At 43.7% G+C, this 16,023-nt stretch overlaps 2 protein-coding genes across 5 annotated transcripts in view; both read left to right on the forward strand.

Moving 5' to 3' along the window:
• Positions 1-15,155, forward strand: part of LOC131878409 (uncharacterized) — a 64,192-nt gene extending 49,037 nt beyond the window's left edge. For all 4 annotated transcript variants that reach the window (XM_059224397.1, XM_059224389.1, XM_059224403.1 and 1 more), the window contains one exon: positions 14,768-15,155. In XM_059224397.1, the coding sequence (XP_059080380.1) occupies positions 14,768-15,078 (311 nt within the window). In that variant the 3' untranslated portion in view covers positions 15,079-15,155. The remainder of the gene's footprint in view (positions 1-14,767) is intronic.
• Positions 9,245-14,734, forward strand: LOC131878474 (uncharacterized). The gene is made up of 2 exons (XM_059224458.1): positions 9,245-9,599; positions 11,374-14,734. The coding sequence occupies exon 2, from the start codon at positions 11,904-11,906 to the stop codon at positions 13,743-13,745; it is 1,842 nt and encodes a 613-aa protein (XP_059080441.1). The 5' UTR covers positions 9,245-9,599; positions 11,374-11,903; the 3' UTR covers positions 13,746-14,734.
• Positions 15,156-16,023: the final 868 nt, after the last annotated feature.

A 16,023-nucleotide genomic window follows, 5' to 3' on the forward strand; every position in this document is an offset into this window, starting at 1 on the left:
GCTCATTTGTATGTTCTGATCCTGTGACATAGATCTTTTGGTAATAAACCAAAGCAACTACTATTTCTTGACTTGATTCACATCCTTATCTTACATCCGTCATATATCATTTCTTCAACTGAAGTACTGCTTCTTCCAGTTACATGAATAGTCAATCTACAAAATTTGTGATAAAATGGGATACATTAACCAAAAACACATGCATCATAATAAAGATAAAAAGGTCGATGAAAGGTGAAGCGCGTTTCAACGGTAAATATTTGTGGATCAAGGAAGGCTCAAGCCTCTAAAATAGTCTCTGTTATGATTTTAGGGCTATTCTTTGAACTCATTCCTCGAACTTACTGTCATTGTGTCACTATTGACAAACTTAATATTGAAAAAGGACCCACTCCTCTAACATACACAAAGAAAGTCCGAAATAAGTCTTCGAAATTGGAAAACTTTGGTCCTGGCTGTGGAACAAAACTAAGGCTGAAAATGCAGCCAAAAAAGCATCGTTCAGATGAGACAAACATGGAACTTTTGACGTTTGCGACATTTTAAGCTTCAGTGCGCCAAAGGAAAAGGATCAATATGTTAGAAGGAGAAATGTGACGTACTGGGCTCCAAAACTATTTTTTATCAATGATAATGCATTGTCATGTTCATCATGCAACTAAGCAACCATGAGGGGCCCCTAAAATAATTTCCCAGAAACCCCAACGCAAGGCAAGTTGTTTTAGGATCTGATTTCACGGAACATTAGTCAAATCTCATTGATCTTCATCTTTTTCATGAATGGATCATTAACCATTAACGTCGGGAATGGGTAAAAAGACGAAAAAGTTCGAGCACTCACCTTGACGCGATAATGAGTGCGTGACAGAGTAACTTTTCGACCGACTAATGCTTTCTTGTCCCATTTCAGGTGAGTTTCTCTGGCAATGAGTAGCGACTTTCTCGCTAGAGGGCGCGTAAGTATAGATGGAACATGGAACACTCTCACAAGTCGCAGCTCGTACGCCCTCTATTGACTGATATTAGATGAAAAGCAAGCCATACCAAAAAGTAATGCACTTGTCCGAGATTTAAAGAAAAAAACATGCACTATAACAAAGCAAATGTTCAGGGCACATAAGTTCAACATTTTTTAACGACACCACTTGGACACAAATCAAGCGTTTAAACGCAATATTTACCATTTTTAGGTTAATTATATTTGCTATCGGTTATGGGAAAGTATCTTTCCCATGTAAAAATACATTTACTTCAAGAGGTAATGGAGAAGGACAGAAATAGCTACCCAATTTCGAAGCTTATGAGATCTCTTGAGTACTAGAGGGGCAATAAATTAAGTGACGAGGGATCTTGTAAAATAAGATGAAGAGTTCATCGCTGTGGAACACCTGATGTAATACGAAAGTACGTTTTTAGAAATACATTCAATGACATGTTCGGTAATAATAATGAAAAGTACCCTTATCTATCAAATGCCTTTCCCTAGGGACAGTCATTAGAAAAAATGATAACCTTTCTCGAGTTTTGATAATTCCCAATGATAATTCCTAAGAATGGTCATGAAAGCGCTCACATATTTTCGACAGACCAAGTCAATTACACTTGGTTTCAAATGTGAAGTATTAAAATGATAATTTCTAGGTTTTCAAATTGATTCCTTACATCTAATTTTGTTTTACAAGCGATTTACAAACAAAGTACATGTCAATTGCGTTCCTTTTTCGATGTCGAATTAATTTGAAATTAATGCTTAGGGCTAGTCCGTCAAGGACATTGATAACAAAGTAAAAGATCCGAGTTAGGAGGAAAGGCTAATGCACCCAAAACTAAGGTATCAATGAAAGAACAAAATGTAATGAAGTAACCAATAATAGAGGTCTCATTTCTAGGCAGGGGCTTTCCCAGCGATGGTGCGCAGTTAATCCATTACAAAGTCCTTTCAAAACATGTATCTTTGTGTATAGCTTTAACAAGGCTGCTTGAATTTTCCCAACGATCTACCATGGTTTAAACTACTTGGGATAGCCAAAATCCAGGGTGGCGATATTTTGCTTTTTCTTTGCTTGTAAAGATTGTTAAAAAAATCATAATCCGGTAGCAACCATAAATAATCAGCTCGTACTGATTGAACGTTAATCATGAACACACACTACGTATAAGGTTACGTTGTTACGCAGTCAAAAAGGCGCAAAAAACGGAGAGAAGATATTTCTCAACTTTCCACAAAACCCAATCAAGTGGAACTTCAGTGGAGGCTTAAGTGGACACGGTATTCATGTGGGTAATGGCACTTCAATATCATTGTTATGCCAAGAAAGCACAATTTTATGTGAAATTTAGTCACGGATGTCTTCTGTAAATTATAATCTTTCATGGTTCCCATTATCATATTTTTTGTGTGATTTGTCTTTAATCTATTGCTTTTGCTCATAGACATAAACCAAGGACAACGATGTCACCTTTGGAAAAAGGACAAATTTTTGCCCCAATTCACCCACTATGATTTCCAACGCATGAGTTGGGTGAAAAAAGGTCAATTGATCCTTAGCGTCTAAGGTTGTGAAACTAACGTCATAGTCCAGTACAAACGTTGTCGGTGCAACAACCTATTAATGGTTGCTGAATCGAAACCTAACGGGCACAGTGTGAGTGCAAGAGTTCAACAGAGCCGCAGAGTCGATAGTTTTGAAATGTATTAAAAGTTGTCTTTTTCTGTTCTTGTAAAATGTCTAGTTCATCAACCTAGGTCACAAAAGTTGGCCGTCTGAAAGTTTCTCCTGTCCAGACATGACGATCTCTTCGCATTTATGACGCGGGCTCTTTTAATGCCAGGCTCTGGCTTCCATTTTTCACAAGCTAGCTGACGCTTTCCGATATCGACTTACATTCTTCTAATCTGTTCATCCTCGGGCGTCTTCATGTATGCCTCGTCATTGTTCACGATGATTCAAAGTGGTGCTTAACAGCATCCGTTTCGAAACCGGACTTGGAACAAAGACCACTCACTGGAGCTCAATGCCGTTATACCATCTAAGTTTACTATGTCGGCTGTACAAAGATAGTTGATCCCTGGAATGCCGTACAGAGGCGATCAAGTTTCTCTCAGAAACAGATGTGTGTTGATCCTTTGGGACAAGAGGATCATGTTCAGCCTCGATTGGTTCATCAGACTGAACTGCATGGGACCCATGCCGGTGGCAAAACCATGTTACCATCCGCACGTGTTCCTCTGTGCATGCCTGTGGACCTTCGATCCAACAAGCGGATATTGCTCGTTGTGGATCAGGGACGAAAAGCCTCCCTAAATCCCATGAATGCTGTACAATCTACATACGACATTCGGGAAGACTTCGAAATTTGGTGTCTTTTCGTGTGACCACTGGCTGCTTCCTTGACACTCATGCCTAAGTTGATGGCCAAAGGGCTTTCTCAAGCCCATTTAGCACGATGCAGTTCAAAGAAGCGCCCCAATTTCGGCCGTTCCTTTTCAAACATAATGGAAATCTATTTACATTACAAAACAGAGCGTGTCGCTTCGTGGGAGACTACTGCCTCTGAATGAAAGGAAAATTCCTACACAATTGGGGAGAAACAACTGAAAAAGGCCAACAAACCTAAAGATAACACGTTGGCAAACGCTCTGCAGCATACGTACAACAGATATTTAGAATTGCCCTCTATCAAGGTTATCCTTTCATGGTCGAGAAGCTAAAAATCAAGAGGGGATGAAGTGATTCGTAGTATTCTCTGAAATAACGGGACATAAAGGTCCTGTTGCTGAAGACAGACAAAGCTTTTGCCGACAATTAGCCTTCTCTGTTGCATGAAGTTCTGTGCTCTAAGGAACGCAGCAAATCCAGACATGAATGAAATCCTCAAGGCCATCCATGGATGATGACCTTCGAGGATGATCGGGGCAAAATTGATCGCATCGGAACCATTTCTCTTCGTGACACGCCCGCATTCACGTTTGATTTAGAGATGTGATTTATTGAGTGGGTCCATCAATGTAGACCGAGTCCACTAAAAGAGTAGGAAAACTTGGCTGAATTAAAGGAAAGTGCCCGAGTATCTTAAACAACCACTTTTTGATGTGGCGTCTCAAAATTAGTTTGCATCGGTCATTGAATCTATATCGTCTGGCTTTTTGCAGATCTCGTATCCTCAGCTTGTAAACTGTTTACACAACATAGGAGCTTTGTCTGAATTTCAAGTCATATTTGGTCCATTTTATCTAAATGTCCATCCATTCGTGAGTGTTTCACTCCTACCTTGAATTCAGAGAGAGAGAGAGACTAATTAAAATCATGGGTCAAGTCACATTTTTTTCTTAACCCCACACGAAACCATTTCCCCAAGCTTTCTGAAGAGCATGTCTTGTGTTTTGGACACCAATTAAAAATTCCGACACTCCGTTTCGTTCGCGGTCCATTTAGAGTCGTTCGTTTCATCGTTCACACTCGGTCTCTCTCATATTCTCGTGGGTAGAGCGAACTTTCCTCCATCCTATTTCGACTTTATTTTCTAGTAAGTTTTAATGGCCTTCCCATCCGAAAGGAAAATAGTAGACATGAAAAGGGGTAGCAAGAAAGCGTGAGGATAAGTTCGTTACGAAAAAGAGAAGAGACCTCCAACGGAGAGCGGAATCGCGATTCATGACGAGAATATGAATGCATAATAAACTCGACCGAATATACGCCCACCAACGACGGACGACCAAATCCAATATCATTCCGGCATATTGGCTTCTAGTCTTAACCTGTCGAGTTAAGCTTTTCCACTCGTTCGTGACCTGGTTCATAAGTTAAATTTTCAGCTTCCAACGTATGTACGTGGTATGTGCTGTACATACAATAGGTTTATTTGGCAATTCTATGCATCAAACGCTCCGTGGATCCAAGGAGGAAAGTAGTTACTTATCCGCATAGTAGTTGGGTTAATCCCCGGGAGAGACGGCGAATGCATCCCTGAATTTCCTTAAAGAGTTGAAGGAGACGACAAGCGGATCTTGAGCAAAAATGGCCTCCAATGAGAATCCCGGGGAAATAATGCTTTCACACCAAGATGGGGTTCTCAAAAGACCAATTGGAACGGGCTCCACATATGTGCTCAACGGCAATACGGTATATCCCTAAAATGGGCAAACGAACACGCCCGCATACTTGGTAATAGTTCTTGATAAAAACCCACCCACCCACACGAGAGAGCAACTTTGATCTGGTAAATGTGCAATTCTTCCAAAGTTCGTCTTGTATTGAAACTGGTTCATGTCTGTCGGGTTAGAGGACCTCGTGGGAATGATACAGTCAGCAATTGAATGTCTCTTTCAAACTTGTTGGACAGGTTTGCCCCCAAGAGTCCTTTCGTGATGATTCTTTGCCTTCCTTTGTTTGACTCCAGGGATACGAAAGTGAGGCTTAATTGTTGAGCATTTGTGTTGCATTAGGAAGCAAAACTTTGACTAGATTGGTCTGATATTTGCACCAGAATGGAGAAATGTTTCTCAGTTTTTGCACACAACGGCAATCATAATATTTTCAGCTTCATTTTTGATCTGGTCAAAAACGTCCCGATAAAAGACCATATGACGAACTTCTCCACGTCTGGAATCGCCTCTGACAAAGCAGCAGAGGTGGTAACTGTCATCATTCAGGCATACTGACACCTTTAACCTTCAAAATTCTATCAGAGACAAGAATGGAACTCAAAGGGCGAAGGCAAGAAGCAAACACAAGTAAAGGCCCACTCCACTCCAGAGGTTCAAATTGCGATCCACAGCCACACAACGGAAGCTGTGGCCAGAGAAGTTCTGGTACGCAAAAATTACATTGTTAACAAAGAACTAGGAAAACACCTGTCAACTCAGGATGGTACCAAGAAACATCAAATATGTTTGGCTACTCGTCGTGTGGCCCAAATTTGTATCCACTCCACTTTTTAAGGTGGAGACCCGCAGGATCTCTCGGCCAAAAGTGCCCCAAGGCATGGTGGGACCACGCCATAGAGGTTTACATTTGCAATAGTTGTACCGACCTCCAACCTCGGGCAGAGGATATCATAAGAGCAATAGGTTGTTGGCATTACGAAAATCAAAACCGCGTGCTCTAACTCCTTGCCCTTTTTTAACATCTTTCTAATACCTAATCAAACAATTGTACAATTGCTCCTAGTCTACGATTTGCCTCCTAACACTGTAAAATACATATTTGAGACCTCATGACCTATCTAAGCATGGGCCCTTTGGTCCTCCAAGGGGACGAGGCTCATTTTACGCAAACCTTTGCACTTTCTGGGAGGTCATTTGCATGAACAAGAATGACCTATCAACACCTCATTATTGATCTTAGCGCAAGATTAATTAGATTGAAACTAAATCCACGGGCGATTCGTTTCGGAATTTAATAGGTGGGTTACAAACGACATTTTCAATACTAAAAGGCAACAAATGGCATAAAATAAAAGGAAGTTAAAAAATGACCCTATAAACACACTTCAAATCTTACGCTGCAATCTCTTTTGAAATGGAAATGATGAAAATGGATGAGAGCTCCACGGACCCAGAGAAATAATCTGTGGACTAGAAGCCCCTTATGTAGGGCATAACCTTAACAATTTTATGAGCAATGGATGCTGATGCGCATCTCAAATTAAGACAAAAGTGAGGAAAACTTTCGATTTGATTTCATTTCTTCAAATTTGCTTATGTTGCGGACTCCCCCTTACCTTTACGATCATCAGGATTGTGTCGTGCAATCAAAAAACATTCCGCACCTCTACAAAAAGTTACCAAAAAGCTTATTACTTTCAAAGACATTAGCTACCCCCTTTGAAGCAATATGGGTTAATTTTGGTGTCAATTAAAGTGAATTTGCAAGTCTTACAATAGAATATGATTGTGGATCCAATTTGTGAGCGAAAGCCTGGGAAATTCCTAGAGTGTCGTGACACGCAATGACACGTAAAATGACACGCAAACATTTCAACTGGAAGCGAAACCGCCTTATTTGTATGGCACAAACAGACAGTAAAACAGAGTTTTATTCTCGATACTTCTGATCACCCTGTTAAGAAATTGGCACACCTTGAAATGTCGCCTTATTCAAGGACGACGTCATCACTGGACAGAGACGTTAGGGAGGGGGAAACGTAACTTCAGTCCAGATGAACCGAATGCATTTTCTTTCACAAAACATAGGTCTCTTGTCGATCAAAAAAGCTGTCGCCAATTTTGAGCTCGATCGAACGTTCGTGTTAAAAGTAATAGACTCTCATGTATCAGTGCCAATTGGGTACAAAATGACTAGTTTAGCACCAGGTTAGTAGGGTTTTACAAGTCATTTTGTGCCTACGTCGTACTGAGGTTTAAGGGCTCACTGCTTTTGACACAGACGTTTGATTGAGCTCAAAAATGGCGAATGCTTTCTTACTCGACATGAGCCCAAAATGCATTCGGTTCATCTGAATTTCATATACATTTCCCCTCCCTAACGTATCTGTCCAATAGTTAGGTCGTCCTTGGCTTTTTTGATACTGTAATTCAACAGACTCAGATAAAAGTGGACGTTGTGCTTGGCCTCGAGAATGGGAGTTCCAGACCATCAATTTTCATATCTGAGTAGAGTGGCAAGTTTTCAGTACACATGTCGCACAAAGTAACCAAGGGACAGGATAGGTGGGTACGAGAGATTTGGGCAGGATTAGGCCTAGTGATGGACTGAGAAGGTCCCGGATGTGTGCCGAAATGGCTGGCTAGCGGTTCACTATTACTTGCTACTTGTCGGGGAAGAATTTGTGTGCCTTTTATGAGCACTATTTCTTGGCCTTATTGAATACTCGGGAACTAGTTGCAAGCCCATTTGACGACATGCCCTTTCTAGTAAAGTGGATTTCGCTACGGTCAAAAGTCCAGGCGATTTCCCTCTCACAGTGAAGTTGTAACCTGCCTATTATGGTATCATTTACTGGTTAGCAAACAAAAAGATCCCTCCGGACCACATTTCTCTCCCATTAATGTGCCTACCCACATCCCACTAAAACTAACAAGAAAATACAGATGAAGGAGGAGCAGAAGCAGCAGCAATAGAGGCAAGGAGAGAGTAAAAGTTATGTCGTCACAACTTCAGGAACATCTGAGCCCTCCTCCTCCTCCTCCTCCTCTTGTTTTGTTCCTGTTCACCCCCCCTTTGCTTTGCCAAACGTTCAGCCTGCAACAATTGTGTGGTGAGAAATTCTCTTCCAAAGCGCAAAGGTTGCCCAAAACAGACATACGGAAGAGCAGCAACAATATCAACAACAACAACAACAGCAGTAACGGCCAAAGACGATCCCAGATGAAGATGGTCTGCTTGTGAATGGTCGGGCTTCACCTTTCTCGAGATGAAAAGAACGCCATGCGTACTGCATCATCCCCTTTCTCCAAGTTCTCCACCGCCCACCTTCGTTTTGGCTCTCGGGGATGCTGGTGGAAGTGATGGAAGTGGCCAAGTAGCTCAGCGCATTCAAACTCTGCTGGGAGCTGATTGAGGTTGGCATTGGCATTGGCACTGGCCTTGATCCTGGCCACGACCCTCGTGCCATCGTTGCGGCTCCGTAAGGTGGTTAAGGTCGTTTATCTCGACTCCTTCAGGTGAAGAAAACACTGAACCAGGCATACTTGAGCGGGAGGCTGAACACCGGGTACCCAGAACTTTTTTACTCTTTCGCGTGGGATTGAGAGGTCTGGAGTGTGCGCCTTGGTCTCTTTCCCTCCGTACGCCCAAGTGAACTATCTCAGGTAAAGCCAGGCCGCAGAGAGAGAACCTCGGACTCTCGTTTGAGGATGGATGGTTAGCGTTGGAAAGTGGGAAGTGGAGGGAAAACAAACTGACGAAGGTAGCCGAGGCTACGACAGAAGACAGACGTAGTGTAGGAGGCATGAGGTGACACCCTTGCCAGAGGTGTGTATGGCGAGGAACAAGGACACACACAAAGAAGCTGGCACTCTGGCCTTCTCCTCTCTGTCTTCTCTCTCTCTCTTTCTCTTCCTCTCCTCCCCCCCATTCCTTGCCTCCGCAGAGCGAGAGATGGTTGATGATTTTCCTCTCTCTCTCTCTCTCTCTCTCTCTCTCTTGCCAGAGGTGTGTCCACGTCCACAAAGGAAATAGCTTTCTGTGGTAGAAGAAAAATATCGATTTTTGACCCCCCCTCTCTCTCTCTTTCTCTTCCTCTCNTCTCTCTCTCTCTCTCTTTGGTCTTCGTGGCTCACCGTCGGTCTCTGGCTGGCCTTCTGGCCTTCGTCCCCGTTGGAACTAGGTAAGCAACCCAGTGTTGCTCGTCCTCGATGCCGCCTTTGAACCAACGGGGAAAGAAGCTCACGGAGTGCACCAAACTAGAACGATCGAGCGAACAAGCGAAGGAGGAAGTCTTCAAGGAAGTCAAAGTCTGTCATTGGCTTGGAGAGATTATTCAGTTGCTGCTACAAAGACCAAGGACGTGCATTGGCAAATATCGGCTCTTGGCTGAAATGAAAGGGTGTTTTGAAGCCAAAGCCACAACCAGAACAGAAGAATTAAGTCGAAACATCGGTTGACTCATCAGCCTTCATAGGCCCATCTTCTCAGGTAAGGTTCAATGCTGGACTCTGAGTCTCAGATGATAGACATACTGGGTTTTCCTATAGCAAATTGAATCGGGAGGAAAAGGATCCCCCACTGACCTGAATGCAGGATGAAAAGGCTTCTTGAGCGGACCTTGGCCATGGTTGTATGTACGTGGATGAAAGCCGTGATGTAGAATTAATTGGATTAATTGTAAACAATGGCCCTACCATTAGCCTAATTAGGCGTTGGCGCAAAAAGCTCCGAGCATAACAAAACCAACACACAGAACCAACTGAGAGCAGGGTTTCATGATATGGCTGGGATCAGCTCACAACCAAGCCTTGGACCTAGAATTGAAATGTGTTTCCGCCCTCCTCAAATTTTGGAAAGCGGAACCTGTCTCGAGTGATTTTCCAACTTTTCTTTTTCCCTACTTTTCCACTCACTCAGCCTTGTTTTCAATTTTCTCCTGCAAAATACATGGCCAGTCTTTTTGGGATCAAACTTTGGCCATTCAAAGGCAATGGAACAAGGAAGCGTCGGCCTTCCCAAAGAGTTGCTTGAGTGAGTGAGTGAGTCCTAGAAGAGAACATTATACCAACTACCGATCGATCCAACGAGCTCGGAAGTGAGCTTCCCCTTCCCCCCTCTTCTATAGGATTGCCTTTTAATCTGTCTCCGTTGTGCCTCCAAGGTTAGCAACTTCTCGAATGCTGTCGTCTAGTGTCACCCTCCCACGTACCCAACCAAACTTTACCCCCTTGGTCTTCTTGGTCTTCCCTCTTTGGGGATTATCGCATTCTTCGCCTGAGAGATTTTTTCCTCACTGTTGTCCCTTAATCACTTTAGACAAACTTCAATGACGTCAACAAAGCCATAGTGTTAGCAGAGACAGGGCTCGTTCACCACCCACATTGGGTTATTTACGGATACAAGAGATCCCTGAAATGGTTTCCAAGGGTCTTCACCATCGCCCCGCCTCCTCTTTAAATTGAGTTTGCTCCTCATTCCGAAATCAGACGAGAATCCAATTAAGGAATCTAAATACACGCTCGTTCGTGTGCTAGATCGATGGAAATCGAATGGACATGATGATCTCACTGAATCCTGTAATGGATGGATGGACGAACCCCATCTCAAGGATGGTTTTGAGATCGCATCCAACATAAAAGCGACCTTTTCCACGAGAGCGGGAAAATTCCAAACCTGTGGGTTAGCCTTTAAGAAAAGTATCTGCTTTACAAGCATATATCTATAGCGGGTGTGTATCTTTTGGAATCCTGAATTTGTAGAGGCAAGCAATTTTGATCTCAATTTTTCTCCTCTGAATGGTTGGAAAACGACAAATATTAGTTAAGTGGGTTTTTTTTTCTCGTTCTGAGAAGGTCCACAATCGATAGCCAGTCGGTCTGCTAGGATAGGAACAATATTTCCTGGAATGAGTTCATCAATTATCGTTAGAGCTCAATATCGACATTTTTTCGTGTGGTTTACTCGAGTACGTTTTATGCACTTTCAAATGTTGGAATCCCTCTCACTAACGAACTCGTCCCTTGTAAAGCTTGAGACGGCAGGCTCCAAGGTTAGCTCCTTGATTCAGTTGTCAGTTAGGAACAAGGACAGTGAGAAAGGTTCCCCTTTTGTCGTGTGATCAACAGAGTTTTAGATTGCTTGTTATTCAGGCCACCGTTCGGCTAGAACCAACAGTTCGACCACCGCCTCAATGTACAACCTTAGATCGCGCTCTGGCCTTAACAACTCGATTACAGTTGTTTTTTTGTTATTGTTCTTCCAGAAGACACCTTTCTCTTCCTCAACAGAACACAATTTGGCGTCCAGGTGGTTCCATTGGGTCCTTGTCCCACGCACAAAGCGAAAGAAGGTCCGCAATGAAGCCCTTGTTGAATGACCAATGGGCTGCAGAGTTATGTCCCAATGGGACGACACCACTGGGATTAGGCGTCAGATGTCCACCAAAAAACAGCGAGAACATCCCAACCGTTACGTCGAGATCAGAGCGGATTGACATCGTTGCGCACGAATTAACACACACATCGCCAATCGTCCAAGCTATTTGAGCAACTTCCTTGGACCTTCATAGGCAGACATGACAACTGACTGATTCCCATCGATGAATTTGTAGTGGTATCAAGCAAGACACAAGGAGAGCTTTTGAAAGTGGATTTCAACCATTGTGTCTTCTTTCTGGCTTACCTATTGTCTATTGTCTTAGGACGCCAACCCCTTTGATTTTGAATGAGCAAACGGATCAAACAACTCAACGGATGAACTCCCACACTCCTTGGCGCAGGCCCATGTCTAAATATGGATGGAGGCACTCCGAGTCCGCATCGCCAGCAGGACCATCCTCAATCATCTTTCATCTCACCTGTGGAGCCAAAAACCAATGTGTGCAATTCGACGACCCAATCGCTAGATTCCACCTCTCCCCATCAGAACGTTAGTCGCGAGTCTTCGGGGCCTAAATCAGATTGCCGAGGTAGTTCCACCAGTCCAAGCGGTGACGCACAATTGAGGGACCCAATCTCGGAAAGCTATCGCTCCATTGTTGAGGTGATCAATCGAACTTCCAACGGCTTCAAAGAAGGCAAGAAATGGAAGTGTGTGGGCTCTAGCTCCAATCACATCAATCACCACCAACATTACCACAGAAGAAAGGTCATGATGACCCACAGCAGAACGACAGATGGTGGCCAATTTGGTCGAGACTCTCTGTCCATGAACTCATCACGGGAGGATCCCGTGTCCAAACCAGGATTAGGGAGGGCCAAGGCAAAACGATTAGTTCGACAAAAGGCCACCAACCTGGATGACTCGGAGGAAAACTTGTTGCAAAAACAGTGCTCAGTTGACGTGGTCGAAGAACGCCCAAGGACAAACTTCTTGCGTGTCCACAGGGAAGGGATTGCCAGGCAATGGACTGTTGACACTTGCACCGGACTAAAGACTCCCATGCAAGAAAATCTTGCCACGAGCCCATTGGGCATGGTTGGAGGAAGTGGAGGGGGCGGGACGGCTTACCTGCTTCGACCAGTATCTAGGAATTCGTTGATGTCCGCTTCAGGGCTAACATCGGGCGATCCGGATGGCTCAGCTTCATCGACTCAGCTCCAAGTCCGAAGACTTTCCCCTGGGGATCGACCCAGGTCTCCGGCAGCTCGAAGTCCCATGAGGGAGAAGATTAAGATTTGCTCCAATAACTCCAGTTTCAATCATTCAATGGATGCCAGCATCTCGTCCCAAGGTGCGGTCTCTGGAGGGGGAGGGAGCCGTAAGAGCAAGACTTACGAGAAAACACTCACCCCTGGGATGCTTCCGCAACAAAGACGACTCCTGAGAAAACAAAGGACCACGGAATCGGCTCCCATGTCCAAGAGCCAACCCTTCGGCGGCTCAAACCGCTACCTTCCACGACAACACTCCAATGCTTCAGCCTACTCGGCCGTCATTCCCACGAGTTACTCGCACCAAGGAATCACTTTGGTTCGAGGCACTTCCTGTTCGCTCGTGGATATCCCCACCTACTTGGGTCCCTCCGTTTCAGGAGGAGTGGAGCTCGCTCAATTATGTGATGTCACCTCGGCCATCTGCAAGACCGTGCCCATGGCTTCCCCCGCTGCAGTGGCAGCTGCTGTAGAACAGCGCAAACCCAACCGACCGAGGCTTCAGTTGGACTTGACCCGAAAGAAGAATGCCAAATCCCAACGAAAGAGCCTCTCTCGAACTGTCCTGTGTGTGTCCATAACGATGTTAACTCTGTCTGTGACCTTAGTGGGGACCATGCTCAGTGTGGGTAGTCAGTACCAGGACAATGTGATGGCCAAACAATGGGCCTCCTTGAGCAGGAATCAATCCAGAGGGGTCTTCGACGCCTTCACTACTGAGGAACCCTTTGTGATCGTTCCCAATGACATGGTACCCTTAAACGGAGTAGACTTCAATGGAACGTCGGACACCAATTCAACGCGTGACGGCCAATATAGTCCAGATTACACCGAGGAAGAACAGAACGAGATTGTTCCGATCATTTTCCCTGCGGATCTTGAAAACTCAGCTGATCTCTTAGATATTGTTTCACAAGAGCAAAAAGCTGCCATTCTCCACGACCTGGACGAGGACGATATTGATGACTTGGCTATTCCTTGAGAGGAACATTAATTCTTAATGGTTTATCACTTTGCACAATAAAAGTACCAGCATTCATGTCAGAAATGAGCTCTACCACTAACCAGGAACCAACCCTATAAAGTATACGCCTATGATTGACTCGCGAGTTAATCTTCAAGCCTTGTCTAGAGATGCATTCCAACCCATGATCCAATTTTCGTGTCCAATGAGACGCTGAGCAAGCCATGTGCACGTAGAGAGCTCTAGTAAGGTGTTCTTGTAGGTACCAAATCCCAAACGTAGACTCAACACCTAACAAGTCTCACCACGTGTTCTGGTCGTAATTACGATTTACCTTGCTCCCAATTTCAAAGCAGGCAGTTCAGATACAACGAAGTCGGATAATGCTACCAAATGAAGCTCAAGTTATGTTTGCAGGGCGAACCGTAATTCTTTCTTCAACACTGCAGGCTAAAATGGTGTTAATAAATCAAACACGCCAGAACAAAAGCAGGAGGCCCCAGAGAATTGGCCATTAGAGGAACTTTACACATTGCCTAATTTAGGCAACACATGCAACAAAGTTTCCACAAACATTGGTGGTCGACTATTGCGTCTAATCTTCAGGAAGTCCTGGGAATCGCTATTTCCGTCCGTCCCGCCTATGCGTTGTGAGTCTTGAAAGTACTGTTTGATTTAATTCTATGAACACTAATGGGTCCATGAAGCTTCCCTTCAACCAAACGAAAGTCACATCTCTGGTGAGATTGAATACAAAATACGTTACAAAGAGACGGAAAAGCCTCGTGTGAACTTGTCAAACAAATTCCGGATACGCAATTCATTTTCGTAAAATATGTTCACAACCAAGACCACAAGGTTAGTTTGCGTGTAATCCTAAATCTGTAGTAACTTTCGGATTCGAACCCGAACAATGACTTCAAATTTAAGGTAATTTAGGAGTACCGACCTTCAAACGACCAATTTTCTCTGTGAACGCCTGCAGGGGATTTTTCTTGAAATCGATTGATTATTGACCTTGTTCTTCTCGTCTGTTTCAGTTCAACGCCAATTCAACGCTTCCTTTTCGACCACGTCCACATTAGAGTTTGACCTTGATCCGGGTGAAAACCAGGACACAATCTACGCTAATGAAGAGGTCTTGAAGGGCGAATCCATTCAAGATCTAGAATCCTCAAGTATTTCCCACGAAGACGAGTCCAATCTACTTAATGCTATTGCAGTAGCTACTTCTCAGAAACTTCGATCGTTTAAGGCCGGCAAGGTCGATCTCATTGGATCGGACAAGGTCAAATTCAACAATTTTGAACGACTGCTGGGGGCAGATGACGAATCCATATCGATGTCTTAGGAGGCCATTTTGTCCTCGAGATAGTGTGATGATGTCTAGCTCTCTGTAATAAAGCGACTATCTTTGACATGACCGTATGTATGATCGTGCTTTTTCATTTTTCTGCAGCGCCCTCTATCCACCAATAATTGTTGGTCAGACCTACTAGCCCTCTAGTCAGACCATACCGGGTGACCTCATTTTCATTTCGCTAACTTCTGTACGTAAGTTAGCCGGTTCTAAAAAGATAATAGTAATGAAACTTTATGTCTGAAGTATATAGAACGAGCAAAATTGAAGTTTTTCCGCTTGTTAGAAGATGTACGCGTAGACATTACAAATGTTGGACAAATAGTCATTGGAAAGATATCAAGTTTTGCGAGGAAATCACCACTTTGAAAGGAGATGGTGTGAGTAAATTCGAGCCTACTGCAGTGCTGAAAATTGTGAACAATGTCAACAAAAACGTATGATTCTTACCAAGAGTGTGAGTACCATTCATAGGGCGTTGACACGTAGTTTTGAATAACTATCACAAAGGCCAGATTGCTCAAAGGCAAATAGTGTAACTTTTACAAACCCCATTTAATCATTTCATAATCATTTCACAAGCAAAACACAATTTACCCCTAGTTAAGCACCTACTCATGCGTTCCCTTTCCTTTGTCCCTTTCAAATTTAGCGCTCTCTGGGGAATCAATGACGTCACAGACTCAAATGATCGCTTCTTTTGGCTTGTACTCAAAAGCAATAATAAGTTCATTCGTCCCTTTTTAAAATCATTTTGACCAACAAAGCTCAGCAAAAGAAATGAAAAATTTGCAGTCAATGTCAATTTCATACATTGTTTACTACAAATATTTCCTTTCACGTCACTCATTCGATAAACCTGGATGACTAGTACTAATCCAGTATTTGGCCCAACAAGAGACACTCGCCCTTTCAAGTTGCACTCAAGCAAGCAAG

This window comes from Tigriopus californicus, chromosome 1 (genome assembly GCF_007210705.1).
Source record: "Tigriopus californicus strain San Diego chromosome 1, Tcal_SD_v2.1, whole genome shotgun sequence".
NCBI lineage: Eukaryota > Metazoa > Arthropoda > Copepoda > Harpacticoida > Harpacticidae > Tigriopus > Tigriopus californicus.